This window comes from Stegostoma tigrinum, chromosome 3 (assembly GCF_030684315.1).
Source record: "Stegostoma tigrinum isolate sSteTig4 chromosome 3, sSteTig4.hap1, whole genome shotgun sequence".
Classification (NCBI taxonomy): Eukaryota; Metazoa; Chordata; class Chondrichthyes; order Orectolobiformes; family Stegostomatidae; genus Stegostoma; species Stegostoma tigrinum.
The window spans coordinates 79534818-79550683 of record NC_081356.1 but is presented as its reverse complement, the minus strand read 5'-3'; the positions used below and the strand labels follow the sequence as shown (position 1 = coordinate 79550683).

General features: G+C 39.8%; 1 protein-coding gene across 5 annotated transcripts in view; it reads right to left on the bottom strand.

Annotated features, from left to right (window-relative positions):
* Positions 1–15866, bottom strand: part of epb41l4a (erythrocyte membrane protein band 4.1 like 4A) — a 247186-nt gene that overhangs the window by 20747 nt on the left and 210573 nt on the right. For all 5 annotated transcript variants that reach the window (XM_059644692.1, XM_059644696.1, XM_059644693.1 and 2 more), the window contains 4 exons: positions 11526–11645; positions 10615–10662; positions 6492–6560; positions 4802–4912 (listed from right to left, as the gene is read on the bottom strand). In XM_059644692.1, coding sequence (XP_059500675.1) covers positions 4802–4912; positions 6492–6560; positions 10615–10662; positions 11526–11645 — 348 coding nt within the window. The remainder of the gene's footprint in view (positions 1–4801; positions 4913–6491; positions 6561–10614; positions 10663–11525; positions 11646–15866) is intronic.

The window sequence follows — 15866 nt, the reverse complement described above, 5'->3', positions numbered from 1 at the left end:
TTCCTGCTCCTAAGCTGCTGCTTGGCCTGTTGTGTTCATCCAGCTCCACACCTTGTTATCTCGGATTCTCCAGGATCTGCAGCTCCTATTATCTCCATAACATAGGGCACTACAGTGGCTCAGTGGTTAGCACTGCTGCATCACAGTGCCAGGGACCCAAGCTCAGTTCCAGCTTTGGGTGAATGTCTGTGTGGAGTCTGCACATTCTCCCCTTGTCTGCAAGGGTCTCCTCTGGGTGCTCCAGTTTCTCCTACAGTCCAAAAGACGTGCAAGTTAGGTGAATTAACCATCCTAAATTGCCCATCGTGTCCAGGGACGTGCAGGCTAGGTGGCTTAACCATGGGAATTGCAGAGTTACAGGAATAGGATGGGGGAGGTGCAGTCTCTTCAGAGGGCCAGCGTGGATTCAGTGGGCCCAATGGCCTGCTTCCACACTGTAGGGATTCTATGATTCTAATTGACCATTTTGATGAGATGTCATCAAATTAAAATGCTGACTCCATTTCTCCCCACATTGCTGTTTGGCCTGCTTGGGATTGTCAGCATTTCTGTTTTTATTTCCAATTTCCAGAGTATTTTGCTTTTACATTACTGAGGATCGTCTAACCTGTGAGTCCCGGATCATTAATTGTGACTTGGAAGTAGATTATGAAGTCCCTGTTTCTGATGGCCAAGCCAAGAAATAAGATTTTGAGCACTTCCTCCTCTGAGGTTGTTCGATGGGAATCTGAAGAACAGCCTCGAGTTCTCATCTCTTCATAACCTTTTTCTCCAGGCTGAGAGTGATTGCACCAATGTGTGTTCATGCAAGGGATACACTGCATTTATAAGAGTGACTACCAGGGAAAGTCTTAATTGACACAAAAGCTGAGAGTAAATGGCAGTGGTGAATGGGTGGATGAGAAAGTGAGCAAGTGCACAGAAAGAGAGGATGGGTGTGTTATTGAGGTGACCAACTGTGAGGAATAATGGGATTTAGTTGGCTTCACAAGGCAGTGTAAGGTTGGAATGATGCACGCTGCAGGATCAATGTGCAAATGTATTCACCTTTTCTGATCTGATTAAGTTATTAAAGCATGACTTGCATCAAATCCAGGAGAATGGCACAATGGTCCATATCCAAAAAAAATTGGCTATGCGCCAGGATGAATTAATCACTTTGGGAATTTTCACGAACTGCATTCTTTTGCAAGCCTTTGGGAAAACTTCTAAACCACATTTTTAGGTTTAGAAGGACATTAACAGGTGCATTTGAAAAGCTTTCAAATTTAAAAAAAACCCTGGAAACTGATTCTGTAGAAATACAACTAGCAAAGTATTCAGTACATTTAAAAGTAATTTCTAATGCTTTAAAATTGGGTTACTCACAGGTGACTCTGATTAAAATGCTTATTTATCCAGTAAGCCCATGGTCAGCTGTATTAATACTTCTGGATTTATACAAGAAGTGTATGTTTAAAGTACTTTTTTCAGAAATCATATTTTAAAATATTGTTTGCCTGATAGTTCATTGCACTCATTTTTTGCATCTGGCAATGTACAAATATTCGTTTGAGCAGAACCATTCGAAAACAACGTGGTTTTCAAAATGGTGTGACTTTGGCTGTAACTTTAATTTGATCAATTATTGAGTCCCATATAAAAAATCTGCCTTAGATTCTTCAAGCTTTAGAAAATCTTACATGTGACAGATGATTGTATTGAGAATGTTGAGAATGTTCCCAAAAATACCTGTCTTTGGTGTTCATGCTCAAAAGGATCTTTCCCTAATTTGGTCCAATTACACAATTATTTCATATTTGGGTTTCAAGCTACATGTGGTTGAGAGCGGATATTCAGTGAAACAAGATCATGCTAGTTAGTAACTAATGACAGCAGACAAGCAAATTACATTTGGCTGTTGGTGCTCAATGTGCAGAGACAAGCATAATTATTGTCTGCTTCAAAATTAATTCTGCCATCCGTTTCCACAATAAGAGAATGGTACAACCTATCTTAACATAGAATTCGTAAAATTAAACATTAAAATCATTTTCTACAATAAGAGAATGGTACAACCTATCTTAACATAGAATTCGTAAAATTAAACATTAAAATCATTTTTTTAAATTATCACTAAAAAGGTTGTTAAACATGTTTGAAGGGAGCTGAAAGAATACCGTGACCCTGCCAAATCTTTGGTGTATGGCTAGAGAATGCAACGGGCTTTGCCAATTCTGAATGCTGGCTTCATGTTCAGAAATTTATTTTGACTGAACAATAAACTACAGAGAAAGCATTGTTTCACAGTGTATTTAAAGAACTGATTATTAATCTCGAACATAACTATTATATTCACTCACTGGCTGATTTTGGCCAAGAGAATTAAAAAGAAAAAAACAAACTTTTTTTCAAGTCAAATTGCATGTTAAAAATAAAGTCAGACTTTGCTGGGGAACACGTCATTTTGTACAAAGGAAAAGCGAGCATAAAGCTGTTTCAATGTGTCTTCACTCCTGAATTGTACTTTCAGCATTTTTCATAATTTTACAAAAATAATACATCCATCATGAGTGTATATACTAAACTGTATTCAAAATAACAAAAATATATTTTACATTCTATTTTCTATTATTTGAATCTTTGGAACACCATAACAAGTGACAACTGTGTCGCCATGCCTCCCAACATGTTGCAAGAGAGTGACTTTAAATTTGAAAGGACAGTCAATCAGAAATGCATTGGATTATAGAACAGAAATGGCATATTTTAAATTGGGAGTAGAGGTGACTTTTTTTAATTAAAATTGTGTCATGATTGTCCTAGCTCCCAAAATAGTTGAATGAACCTGATCCTGGCTTATGAGCTGGAGCCGAGCCAAGAATGAAAGTGGAACTTCTATCCAGCATAAAATTTCTTCCTATTATTCTCCACAGAAATTTCTACAAATTTTCTCTCGCTACCCATCCTTTTTAAGGATAGTAAGTACAGCTTATCTGTAGTTCCAGAGGAAGGAACAATCACTCAAAAAATTGCATTTCTTTCCTTAATTGCTAATGGGCTTATATTTGGACTGTTAGTGCTGTTATATCACTTTACGAAGCAATATATAATGTGCAAGAAAACAGGATGTAGACCATGTGACCAGAAGCCATTGCATTGTCAAGCTTGCTTCAGGTATTATATGAGAAAGTTGCTGTTTTTTTTTAATCCTGAAACAATAACTGCTAAACAGAGCAGACAAAATAGAAGCAGGGTAAGGTCATTTGGCCCCTCAGGCCCGCTCCACCATTCAACATGATCACACTTTTGTGCATTTGTCTTTTGAATTCCACATCTCCATTTACCCCTCTGGAGTCTTTGATTACTTTCAGAGGCAGAGTTAATGTCACTGGACTAGTAATCCAGAATCCCAGGCTAATGTTTTGGGAACATTTGAATCCTACCACAACAATCAGAAATTTGAATTCAGTAAAACCTGGATTTAAAAGCTAGCCATCAGGATCCATGTCTGTTGCAGTTAATATCCAGCTGATTCAGAAATGTCCTTTAGGAAAGGAAATCTGCCATGCTTATCTGGCCTGGCCTACATCTGTTAATAGACCCACAGCAATGTGGCTAACTCTTAACTATCCTCTAAAATCTACTGATCATATAATCAATCCATGGAAGCTGGTCACCACAGAAGCATCCAGGATATGGAGTGAGCATAGATCCTATGAAACCACAGCACCTCACGGGCAATGGTATGGAAAAACAGGAGTCAACTAAGAGAATGTAGAGTCATACGCATGCACACTCCAATTGTGCTAAGAAAACATCCAAAAATGAGCTGAGAGAGTAAAATTGTAGAAAAGCACAAAGAATATCCTCCAACAATACATGAGATACCAACACACGTATAAAAGTCAAAAACAGCCAAGTGATAGGTCTGGACTTCAGGAAGGTCATACCATCCTGAGATATGGGAGGATTGTTACACTACCTAGTCATTATATAGACTCAAACTCTTAAATTCTCCAATTCTAAATTCTTAATCAGGGACTTATTTTTGCGTAAATATTTCTTGAAACTACCTTAATGTAGATGTATTTTCACTCAGAATATATACATTACCTTGTAAACATGTGATATCATGATATCACTGAGGGAAATGAGTAAGTAACCAGAATGAGAGCACAATATCAGCAGCCTTTACACAGTCTAGCTTGCAGCGTATCTTGAGAGAGAGTTGCAGCTATGCTTTGCAGGAACAAAAAATGCTAGATCTTGATGGTAAATCTACCTGCTGAGCAATTCTGGAATATCTCTTCAAATACACAGATACACATTTGGCTTACCAGTTTGGCGTGCGATTGATAACTTTGTATAAAGCAAACATGGAATCACAATAGCTTTGACCACTTCAGCTTAATTGTTTAAAATCAGAAGGCATGCTTTTGGGAGGGAGAGCTAGGTGAAGAAAAATCAGGTTGTCCACCAAATTATTTCGATGAAACACAGCAATAGATTGACTAATGTGTGCAGACTTTACAAAGGGTCTTTCAGCAACAGATTTCATAAGAAATCTTCAATGAATCTTTCGGACGGAATTCACATCCCCAGCAACGTACAATTGTTCCAATGCGACTTTGGTCTATGGTTCAAAAATTAGACCAGTACCAAGTTTATCATCTCAGATTCTCTAAAGTGAGATTGTTTGAGAAACCATTCTTAAAATAGTTCAAAACAGAATGAATTGTTTTCGCAACTAATCCTTGCCTTAAATCATTTAAGGAAGTCTTTGGCAATTGTGGCATTTGTAATTTCCAAAAATACGTACTTTACTTCTGAAAGAACAGATCGTTCACCATCAGAACATTGAGAGCGCCGGTACTGACGAAAACTTCGTGGCGAATGTGAGTGCCTGATGCGTACGGGGTTACCTTGAGTCCTGGTGACAAAAAAAAATTAAAATCACTGAGAAACAGAGAAAAAAATCATACCCAACTTTTAAAATTGTGTTACACTTTATGTAATTTAAAATCTTATATCAACGTTCAGTAAACTAAATTAGCACATCTCTCTTCTCACCATCATTTTCTCATTTTTCTTGCTCAGTAAGGATACTCTTGGGTTTAGCCGTTTTCCAGTACAGCAGCTAAACTGCAAGTGTGAGTGTACAGTGATGTCAAGCTATTCAGCCGTGAGGTACCATGCAAGTTAAATCATGCCTTTATCCAAAATCCACACACAGATATATATCCACACACTTTAGGCCAATGTGTGCCTTGGAGTCAGATGTTGTAAGTTTTAGTCCCATTCCAAAAATTTAAGTCTCACATCTAGACTGAGGCTCTCATGCAACACTGAGGCAGTGATGACTTCTTGGTGATTGAGACATAGAAGATTCTTGCCTGACTTAACAGAGGGTTAAGGATGTCGAGAGGATGTTTCCCTTTGTAGGAGACTTTATCTCAGAATAAGAGGTTGCCCATTTAAGGCAACAATGAGGAGGAATTTCTTTTCTAAGAAATGGAAATAGGTAGCACAGGGGACTTTAGATGATTGTCATTATATGCATTCAAGGCTGAGATAGACTTTTTTTAAAAAAGATCAGCAAGGGGGAAAATCAACAGGAAAAGGCGGGAAAGTGGAGATGAGGATGATCGGATCAGAGCAGATTTAATGGGTTGGATGGCCCACACCTGCTCCAATGTCTTCTGGTGCAATCTTTCAGATGAAATGTTAAACCAAGGCTGTCTCTGTCATTTCAAACTTATGCAAAGGATCCAATGGATCCTAAGACGTGTTGCCGGGGGCGGGGGGGGGGGGGGGGGGGAGCGGTGTTTGGCAGTGGTGTGTGTGCGCGCGCGTGTCTCTCTCTTAGTGCCTTGGCCTTCAGCAAATATCAATACATTAAACTATCTGTTCATTACCACTTTATACAGTTTATTGTACTTTTCCATGTGCAGATTAGCTGCTGCATTACCTACAAGTGACCAGACTTCAGAAGCATTTGATTTGCAAAATGTTTTGGGATTTTATGAGGCTATGAAAGGCACTGTAATTGCAAGTCTTTCTTTGAGTGATCTGCAATGGATTGTGATCAAGACCAGCAACTAAATACAGCACCATGTCCTAACTCTGCTCAATCCAGGCACAAAGGACATTTTTAGTATCCTCACCAGGACATAGTGGCACAGTGATATTCAGTAATTCAGAACCCCAGGCCAATTAAAAAGCTGGAATAAAACAATATCCTGATTACATTGTTGTGAAAACCTATAATGGTTCACAACTGTGTCTTTTAGGGAAGGAAATATGCTTACATGTGATTCCAGACTCTCAGCAATGTGACTGTTGTCTGGGCAATTAGAGATGGATAATAAAAACAGTAAACATTACCTCCTTTCCATGACTTAACGCTAAAAATATCTTGCAAAACCCAGTAAATCCACTACGCCCTACATATGATACACAATAAGGCACAGCAAATAATCATACAGGTTGGACAAGTTGGATAAACTCACTCTACTTTGGTGTATGGTATCTCTTTCAGCTCTTCTTCTGTTAAGCCAATTGGATCCACCAGTTCTCTCCTGGAAAACAGAATTCGGAAGAAAATTAAAAGGTATTCCATTAGCACAGACACAAACACACATTCTCTTGCTTACTCCAAGACTGATTAGAATAAAGCATAGGAGGACTTACAAACTACCTGTTTTGGTACAATATGCTCAATAATACACAAGAGGTGCGATCATCAATAGACTATTACTCTAGAAACGCAGATAACGTGCCTGGGACCTGGGTTTGAAATCTGCCATGGCAGATGGTGGAATTTGTGTTCAATAAAAATCTGGAATTAGAAGTGTCATGAAAACCATGACACTGTTGCTGATTGTTAGAAAGAAAAACCAGTCTGGTTCCATAATGTCCTTTAGGGAAGGATACCTGCTGTTCTTACCTTGTCTGACCTACAGCAATGTGGTTGTCTCTTAACACGCTCTGGGAGCAATAAGAATAACAAGTGACAACTCCAACATCCTGTGAATGTAAAAAATGGTCTGCTTTCATTGGGAATGCATATCACGGGTTGTAAAAATGATAATTAAAAGTAGTATTTCTGTGGGATTCTTAGCTTCCTCACTACTCAAATGGTTTCTGAAAGTTCTTAAATTTCAGCAAGACATTTCGATAGCTTTTTTTTAAAAAGCTGAACTGCTGATGAATCAGTGTGTGAACCACAAACTGATGAATCAGCAAAGGTTATAAAGGCTGATGGAGGTAGTTTATAGCAGGAAACGCAAAAGCCATGGCCATCAACTTATCCCTCAAATCCCGCCTCATCCTTCCCAAAGTACTAAAGCAGCACAAAGCAAAATCACCAATGTGATTCTTAACTTTCCTCCAATACCTCTTCTGTTGTTCCCCTCAGTGTAGGTCCACATTTATCTCCCCGAATTTTAACTGATTGCTTCTCGCTTCTTCATTCTCCACAATATCCGCTGAGGTTTATCAATACAGCAGTGCTAACCACTAAGCCACTGTGCCACAAAGAATACACAAGTGGTAACAGAAGAGAAAGCACCCTAAATGTAGTACATTTTCTCAAGGCGCTTTGAAGACACATTATCAAACAAAATTTGATACTAAGCCACAAAATGTTTTGAGGCCATAAACGATGAAGCATTCAAACAGTAGGAGGAAAGAGCATCAAAGGGATTTAGAGAGACATTTCCAGGGCTTTAAGTCTTGTCAGCCAAAGGCACAGCCCAATGGTACAACAAAAACAACAGGCTTGCACAAGATCTAGAATTGGAGTGATGCAGAAGCCTAAGAGGGCTGTAGGACTGGAGGAGGTCTACTTTGCTCAGATCCTTGGAGCTTTAAGTACACCATACGACATAGGAGTGGAAGTAAGGCCATTCGGCCCATCAAGTCCACTCCGCCATTTAAATCATGGCTGATGGGCATTTCAACTCCACTTCCCTGCACTCTCCCCGTAGCCCTTGATTCCTTTTGAGATCACACTTTCGTCATGTTAAGTCCACTTATTCCAACTCTGTAAAATCACTCAACTCTGCCCCTGTCAGAAAGTCTGCTTCTGAAACTCTCATTCATGACTTTAGTTCCTTTTGACTTACTTTCTAATGTGAGCCTGGCACCCTTCCCACATTCTATCCCAACAAAACCCCAGGTGATCCAAAATTCTGTTGCTCATGTCCCATTTACCTATTATACCTGTGCTTGCTGAATTACATTGAATCTCAGTCTAGCAACATCTTGACTCTAGAATTCATATTCCTACTTTCAAATTCCTCCGTGTCTCACTCCTCCCAATTCTGTAACCTCCTTCAGCTCCAGATCCCATTGAGTTATCTCCATTCATTTAATTCTGGCCTCTTGTGTAACCTTCTTCTCAAATGTTACAACGATGATGCCTGTGCCTTCTGTTGGCTAGGTCCTAAGGTCTAGAATTCTATCCTTACAGTTTATAATGCTCTGTAAAGTGCTTTGGAGTGTTTTATAAAGTTAAAAGGGACTAAATATAGCATAAAGTTTGCAAAACGTGCAAGTGGCAGAGAAGGAGATTGTATAAGCAAATGACTATAGATGTTTAAGGGGCTTTTCTTCTCTGACACTCCACACTAACATCTTCGAACTACGGTGTGCCTGCAATGAGATCCAGCCAAGATTCACACCAGTGTTGATTACTACAGCCTCTCCATGATAAATGCAAGTACTCTTTGAACAGATGCCTTAAGTGAGCACCTCACTTTCTCCTGATCTATACACTGAGAACATAGGTCCGATCAGGGAATTATTGTGGGTTTACCAAGTCTGCATTAAATGATGGTAACAAGGTAAGAAAATGAGCCACAGTGATAGCAACAAAGTCTCTTGTAAGATAATCTTCCATTAACACACCTTCCTGTGTGACATACGACTTTCGGTTTCAGATGTGGGATTGTGTCAGTCTAGCGGGACAGGGAGGAATTCATGGACAAGAGGATTGGGAGCATTTTGTGTGCAGCAGGTCCAATGAAGCAGATATCTACAGGACTTCCCTGTGCACCTTATCAGATTCTTCCTCATTTCAATATGAGGCTTGGAACACCGCAGCAAGTGACTGACCGCTTGACTCCCTACAACCTGTCCACCATCTACAAGGCAGAAGGCAGGAGCAGGAGTACTCCCTATTTGCCTTGATGAGTGCAGCTCGAACAAAACTCAAGAAGCTTGAGTATCCGAGATGAAGCAGCTAATTTGATTGCTGTACATCCACGAGTATCCAAACCTTCTTTAATCAATGATCAGCAGCACTGTACATCATCTACAAGAAGCACTGCAGAAATTCACCAATGATCCTTAGACAGCATCTTCCAAACCCATGACCACTTCCATCTAGATGGACAAGGGCAGCAGATAGACAGGAACAACACCATCTACAAGGCCCCCTCCAAGTCACCCACCATCCTAATCCGGAAATATATCACCGTTCCTTCACTGTCATCGGATCAAAATCCCAGAATTCCCTTCTTAACGGCAATGGTGGTCTACCTACAGTGCAGGGACTGCAGTTGTTCGTGAAGACAGCTCACCACCACCTTCTCAATGGCAGCTAAGGATAAGCAATAAATGCTGGCTATGAGAGTATATATTTTTTTAAAAATTCTGTATGAATTTGTATAATCAGACACTGTCCCAACAAAATACAGAGATAGGAATTCCTGGCCTGTAACAAAATAACATTGTCATTAGTTGAAAGTTTGGTGGAGGGAATTCAGAGCTGCACCTGGCTCCACAAAGGCTTTGCCATTTTTGATGATTTCCAAAATCAATAGCACCCGTCTATTCTCTGACAAAACTCCAGCCTAGCCGCATACTGATATCTAAAAGAGAAGGCTGGATGACCAGAATTACACCATTACCTTTTAATTACTCGTTTATCAAATATGGGCATCATCGGCTGGGCCATTCATTGTCCATCCCAGAGTGTCCTTGAGAAAGTGGTGGTAAGTTGCCTCTTGAACTACACTAGTTCAGGTGTAGGTAGACTCAGAATGCCATTAGGGACAGAGTTCCAAGATTTTGACCCAGTGACACTGGAAGAACAGCAATACATTTCCAAGTCAGCTTGGTGTGCAGGGAACATGAAGGTGGTTGTGCTCCTATGTATCTGCTGCCTGCGTCCTCCTGAAATGGTAATGGTTTTGGAAGGTGCTGTTTGAGGAGCTTTGGCGAGTTTTTGCAGTGCTTCTTGTAGATGGTATACTCTGCTGCTGTGCATCAGTGGTGTTGCGAGTGAGTATTTGTGGATGTGATGCCAATCAGCAGTCTGTCTACAGTACACAGACTGCTGTGGTTCCACGAGGCGGATCACTATCATCTTCTCAAGGGCAACTAGAGATGGACAATAGATGCTGGGCCGAGCCAGCAACACCCAAATTAAATGAATGAAAGAAAAACATTTGGGTTGTATGCCATGACCCAGACTCAAGGTGCCCACTTCTAGAGCATAGCAGCCTAGTGAATCTCCTTGGGCTTAAGTGTCCTGCCTGTTACTGCTAACCATCACTGGAATGAGGCAACTCCCAGCGTGGGAGAAGCAGCCACGTCATTATGAATGCAAAATAATTTCATACTCACTGAATATGCCTCCACAGTTCTTCCTTTGCTTGTATGTCAGGACTTCGCCTACAGAAAACAAAATAACTAAGTATTTGCAATGTTAACATTATACATACAGTACAGATGAGATCAACAACATAAGCTTCAATAGAGAACTGATGTGAAATGTCCTAAAGGATGGTTAATTAACATTCCATAAACGCATATACAAAGCTTCTACATGATTATATTTAAGTAAATATTTTTAAACTACTAAATTGCCATGATAAAAATGCTTGTGTTAGTTGACAGCTAAGAAAATAAATAGGCATTAAATTCCCATACACATACTACAGAGCTGGCCTGTCATGCCTCAAGGTGCAGCTCTGCTGTTTGACTTAATATGAGCATAGTACTCTTTTTCATTCTGACACAGACCTTCTGTTTCATTTGCTTCACCATTTGTAATATTTCACTCTAATGCTGTGTGTTATACATATACATTTGTTTATAACGTGTGGTGAGGGATGAGTGAATTGAACTACAAGCCATCAACCTCATTGTTCATTCAGACTAGAAAAATCAATAGCAGAAAATTGCATCTCTCTACAGTCCATTAGACTCGGAGATATAAATCTGGGCCATGCCTGATCAGTTCTGAATAGGCATCAAAAATTAGTATATGTCAGAGTTCAGCACCTTCACTCAGAAAAGGTGATAAAGATTACTGCTGCAATGACTAGAAAAATATTCATGTTGACTCAACAGGGCGACGTCTGTAGAAAATAGGAGCAAAAAATACTGCTTGGGCATTATTTTCATATGACTAAATCATATTTGACCTCTGAAAGACTAATACATGAAATAATATTTCATAAATTACAGGACATTTATTGGTAAAATTAATTGTTCAGATTATTCTAAATATTAATAGGTTATTGAACACTTACGATCGTGATCTGTGCTTCGAACGTCTGTTGTTGGGGTCAGTCATTGATCGTTCTTTTTGCCTCCTCAGCACTTGCTCCCATTGAGGAGCTGAGTCCACCATTTCATTCTCTTGTCGTGATCTGAACAATGCAAACATGGCAGATGTTAACTGCTGCAGGGTGCTTAAAACAACACGAATCAAAAAGAAAATCTCTAAAGCCTTAGAACGCAAAAGCCAAAATTGAATTTAAGTCAAATAAGGAGCCACTTATTTAGAGGAAAACTCTCTGGTATAACGATTCAAGTTCTAAACTCACCATAGCTTATCTGCTAAAATCTCTCAGGATGCTAATCTAACTTGATCCAATTAATTGACCAACGAGGTCAAGGTAATGATTAATTTCAATGGGCAATCTAGAATTTAAGACAACATCTGAAGTGTCTGCGGTAACTGGTATTGCAGTAATTAAGTTTAATTTTAGTTTAACTAGGAAATAGAAGAAATGTAATATTACAGTTAATACTGCCATCGATTGGTGGACTCAAAGATATTCCCTGCTTTAAAATAGTTTGTCTCATTATTGCAGAATATTTAGAACCAAACACATACAGACAGAGTCAGTAACAATTTCTTTTGGTACATCTCCGATTTTTGATTTCTTCTTGGTCTCACTAGAAAAATTCAGCAAATTAAGCAGAATTGAGTTTGGATTTGTAACTTTTTCTGCTAATCATACATTATCACGCTAGACGGTTTTAAAAATTTGAAGACAGACAAGATTAAGAGTTGTCAAAGCATATACGTAATACGTCATTAAGAATTTCTCCCAAATGCACATCTTGCAGAGATAATTGTCATTCCTTCTGCTAACAAAGCAGTGTGGGCCACCAGCTAGATATCTTGAAATATTACACTGGTTAGCTTCCTCAATAAAAAAACAAGAGGAATGATTAGGCTGTTTTATCATTGCACTGCACAGTTATTGCTAATTGAAATGTATTTTTTAATTTGGTTGAAGTACATTGTAGTGGAGTCTACATCTTTTACTTGTTCATATCTTTTAATGTGTGAAAGTGATGAGGTTTCAATTGAATAAAAATCTGCTAGTCTAATGATAATTGCATAATGATTACCTCACTCCCCACCTTTCCATGAAACTCTTCAAATATCTTTTCAGGACCTTTTCCAATTTTCTTTTGAAAGTCATGATTCAATCCGCCTGTAACACTCTCTCAGGCATGGTATTCCGGATCCTAAGCACTGGCTCCAGATCCTAAGCACTGGCTGAGTAAGTAATTTGTCCTCATGTTGGTCTTGTCAATATCCTCAAATCATCAGGCACTATATTTTGGCTCTTCTGTCTTTGGAAACAACATCACTCTATCTACTCTGACCAGACTGTCAGTGATTTTATGTAGATCTATCAAATCTCCTCCCAATCTATTTTCTAATACTTGGTTCATTACAGATAATTTCAGTTTCCCTTACATCCTCTCTAGCCTGAACATGTAACTGAATTCTTTCACCCTTGGAGCCATCTTGTAAATCTTCTCTGCACTTCATGGACTTCTTAAAGTGTAGTGGCCAAAATTGAGAACAATTCTCCAGCAACTAACTCCTTAGTCAATATTGCAACACAGCTTCCTCGCTTCCATCCTTGCCTCCAATTTGCCTAAAATCTCTATACCCCAGAATATTGAGCTTCCAGTCCTGCCCCTCCATCAACCATATCTCCAAGGACATCATTACCCCATGAGTTAATCAACACCCTCAACACATCTGCCTTACTAACAAGATTCCATAAGAGTATCAGACTAAGATATAGGTGCAGAATTCAGCCACTCACTCCATCTAGTCTGCTCGAGCATAAAGGTGTTGGTTGATGTGTTTCTTCAATTAAAATAAGTAGCATCCAGCCTTGTCATGGTCCCTTGTACCTTAACTTGACTATATTCACACTACCTTCTTACTGACTTGGTTCTTCTTCTATACTTGACTGCAGATCACTGCCTACTACATCACTACTTCTTATCCCATCCTCCTACCAAATCCATTTAGATCCTCACCAACCACGTCTCCACATGAGGATGTTGGTCTTGTTCTAGTTCAGATGCAACTAGTTGGACTTGCGCGGGTCACACCTTCCCCAGATTCAAAACAATTGATCCAGAAATCTCCAACTCTACTGCCATGCATTCATCTGTTCTATGAACCTTTTCCTATACTCATCAACCTGTGGCACTGGAAGTAATCCAAAGATTTGATGTGCTGCTTTTTAGTCTGCTAGTCAGCTTCCTAAACTTTTGTTGCAGGATCGCATCCCTCTTTTTACCCATGTCATTGATCTCATTGTGAACCACAAACTGTTTGACTCCCTCACTTCAGAATTGGGGACGTCCTTGACCCTGGACCCAGGTGGAAACACACAATCCTGGAGTCACATCAGCTGTTGCAAAATTCCTATTTGTAGCCTCTTACCATTTTGGTTCCCCTCTCTATCTGCTCCCCACTTGTGTAGCAAGGATCGCTGACTATTCTTGAGTGAGATGCACTCTGGGGCTTTCCTGACTTCTTACCTCGCTTCTTCTGAATGGAGGCCACTCATTCCGTTACTGATTGCACTTCCTCAAGCCATGGGTGACCATGTTTAGAAACATGCTATTCACATAACCCTTAGCCTCACGGATGTATTGTAGTGCCTCTAGTTGACACTTGAACTCCAACCCGACCGCTTAAGCTGATCAAATGGGTGGCACTTCCACAGATATGGTCACCCAGACCTGTTCTGAGGAAGGGTCACCGGACCCAAAACGTTGACTGTTTTCTCCTCCACAGATGCTGTCAGACCTGTCTTCATCCTAAACTCATTCCCCTTATGTTAACTTTACTCTCCTTCCCATTCCCTACTTGGTTTAGCTATATTACTTTATTATACTGCTCCTGACTTTCACATATTTACGGCACTTAATAATACAGTTTATTAATTTAACACAATTTACACAGAGTCTCTAACAGATTCTTAACAACCAATCAACTTAGATTTTCTGTAATGTTACTCCTGTTATTTTTTCAACAAAAGCTGACTGCAGGATCCTCTTCTCAGTCAACAAAATTGAGTTGACCACTATTTTCTTGCTGTAAGCCTGGACCACCGACTGATGTCATATTCAGATGCTTGACAGCTTCCACCAGCAGTGCCTATGTCAACTCCTGAAGATCACATGGGAGGACTGTCACGTCAATGAGCATCCGCCATGAACTTGTGTCCAACAAAATCAAATCCCTGTTCCTAAAGGCCTAACTTTGCTGTTGCATCAAGGTATACGAAAACTGCCTCCTTAGGCAGTTGTCTACTCCTAACTCTGTTGGATGATGGTCAAAAGGCAGCCAAAGGAAAAAGGGAATAAGGATACATTCAGGAATATACTAAATCATTGAGGAATTGACACCACCTTCTGGAAGTAGAAAGCTGCTGACCACTTGGAATGGCACTTGCTAAACCATGAAGGCACAAGCCACCTTGAGGCTCAATGACTTGACCATGAGTGGAATGGTGGCAGAGGAATGAGAAGAATCCCACCACAGGACTGCCCGTTCCCCATGCAACAATATCTCGTACTGAAGTAAAACCTATGATCCAAGACTGGGCTCCTCAGCCACCTGAAGGCTCATTTAACCTGACAGACACAGATATGAAGAGTCTTGACTGAGGCTCTGCCGACAATTGACTTATCCTTCGATCTCATTGGTCCGTTCACTTTAGCAAGCTCCATTTTCATGCCCTCATAATTATCGTTATTTAAGTTTAAAATATTAGCTTTGGACACACTTTGATTTCTCGCAAACTGGCTGTAAAATTAAACCATGTTATGATTGTTGCGAGCGAGACGGGTCTTCGTTATGAGGTAATCGAGTAACCCTATCTTGCTTCACAATAGCAGGCCAAGATTTGCCTGCTCTCTGGTCAGCTCCAGAATGTGCTGTTCTAAGATATTATCCTGAAGACATTCTTTTCTAGGTGATTTTTGCCCATCTGATTTTTTCTCGTCTATAAAGTGCATCAAAACTTAGTTTTCAACGAGATACTCTTGTTACTCTTTTAGCTGAGTTGACCTACCACCCACTGCCACCATTATCACGTGGACAGGAACATTGGTCACTTTCAGGTGAAAACAGGACGCATCAACATGGACATTCATGATCTTCAGTTTGTAAATGACTGCCACATGATGCTTCACATTGAACAGAACCTTTGACGATTTCATCACCTCATACACGATACTTGGTCTGTCCTTAAACATTGGAAGGTTCAATCTCTCAGTTGAACATCTGCTACATTATCTATCTGAATCTTGTGCAG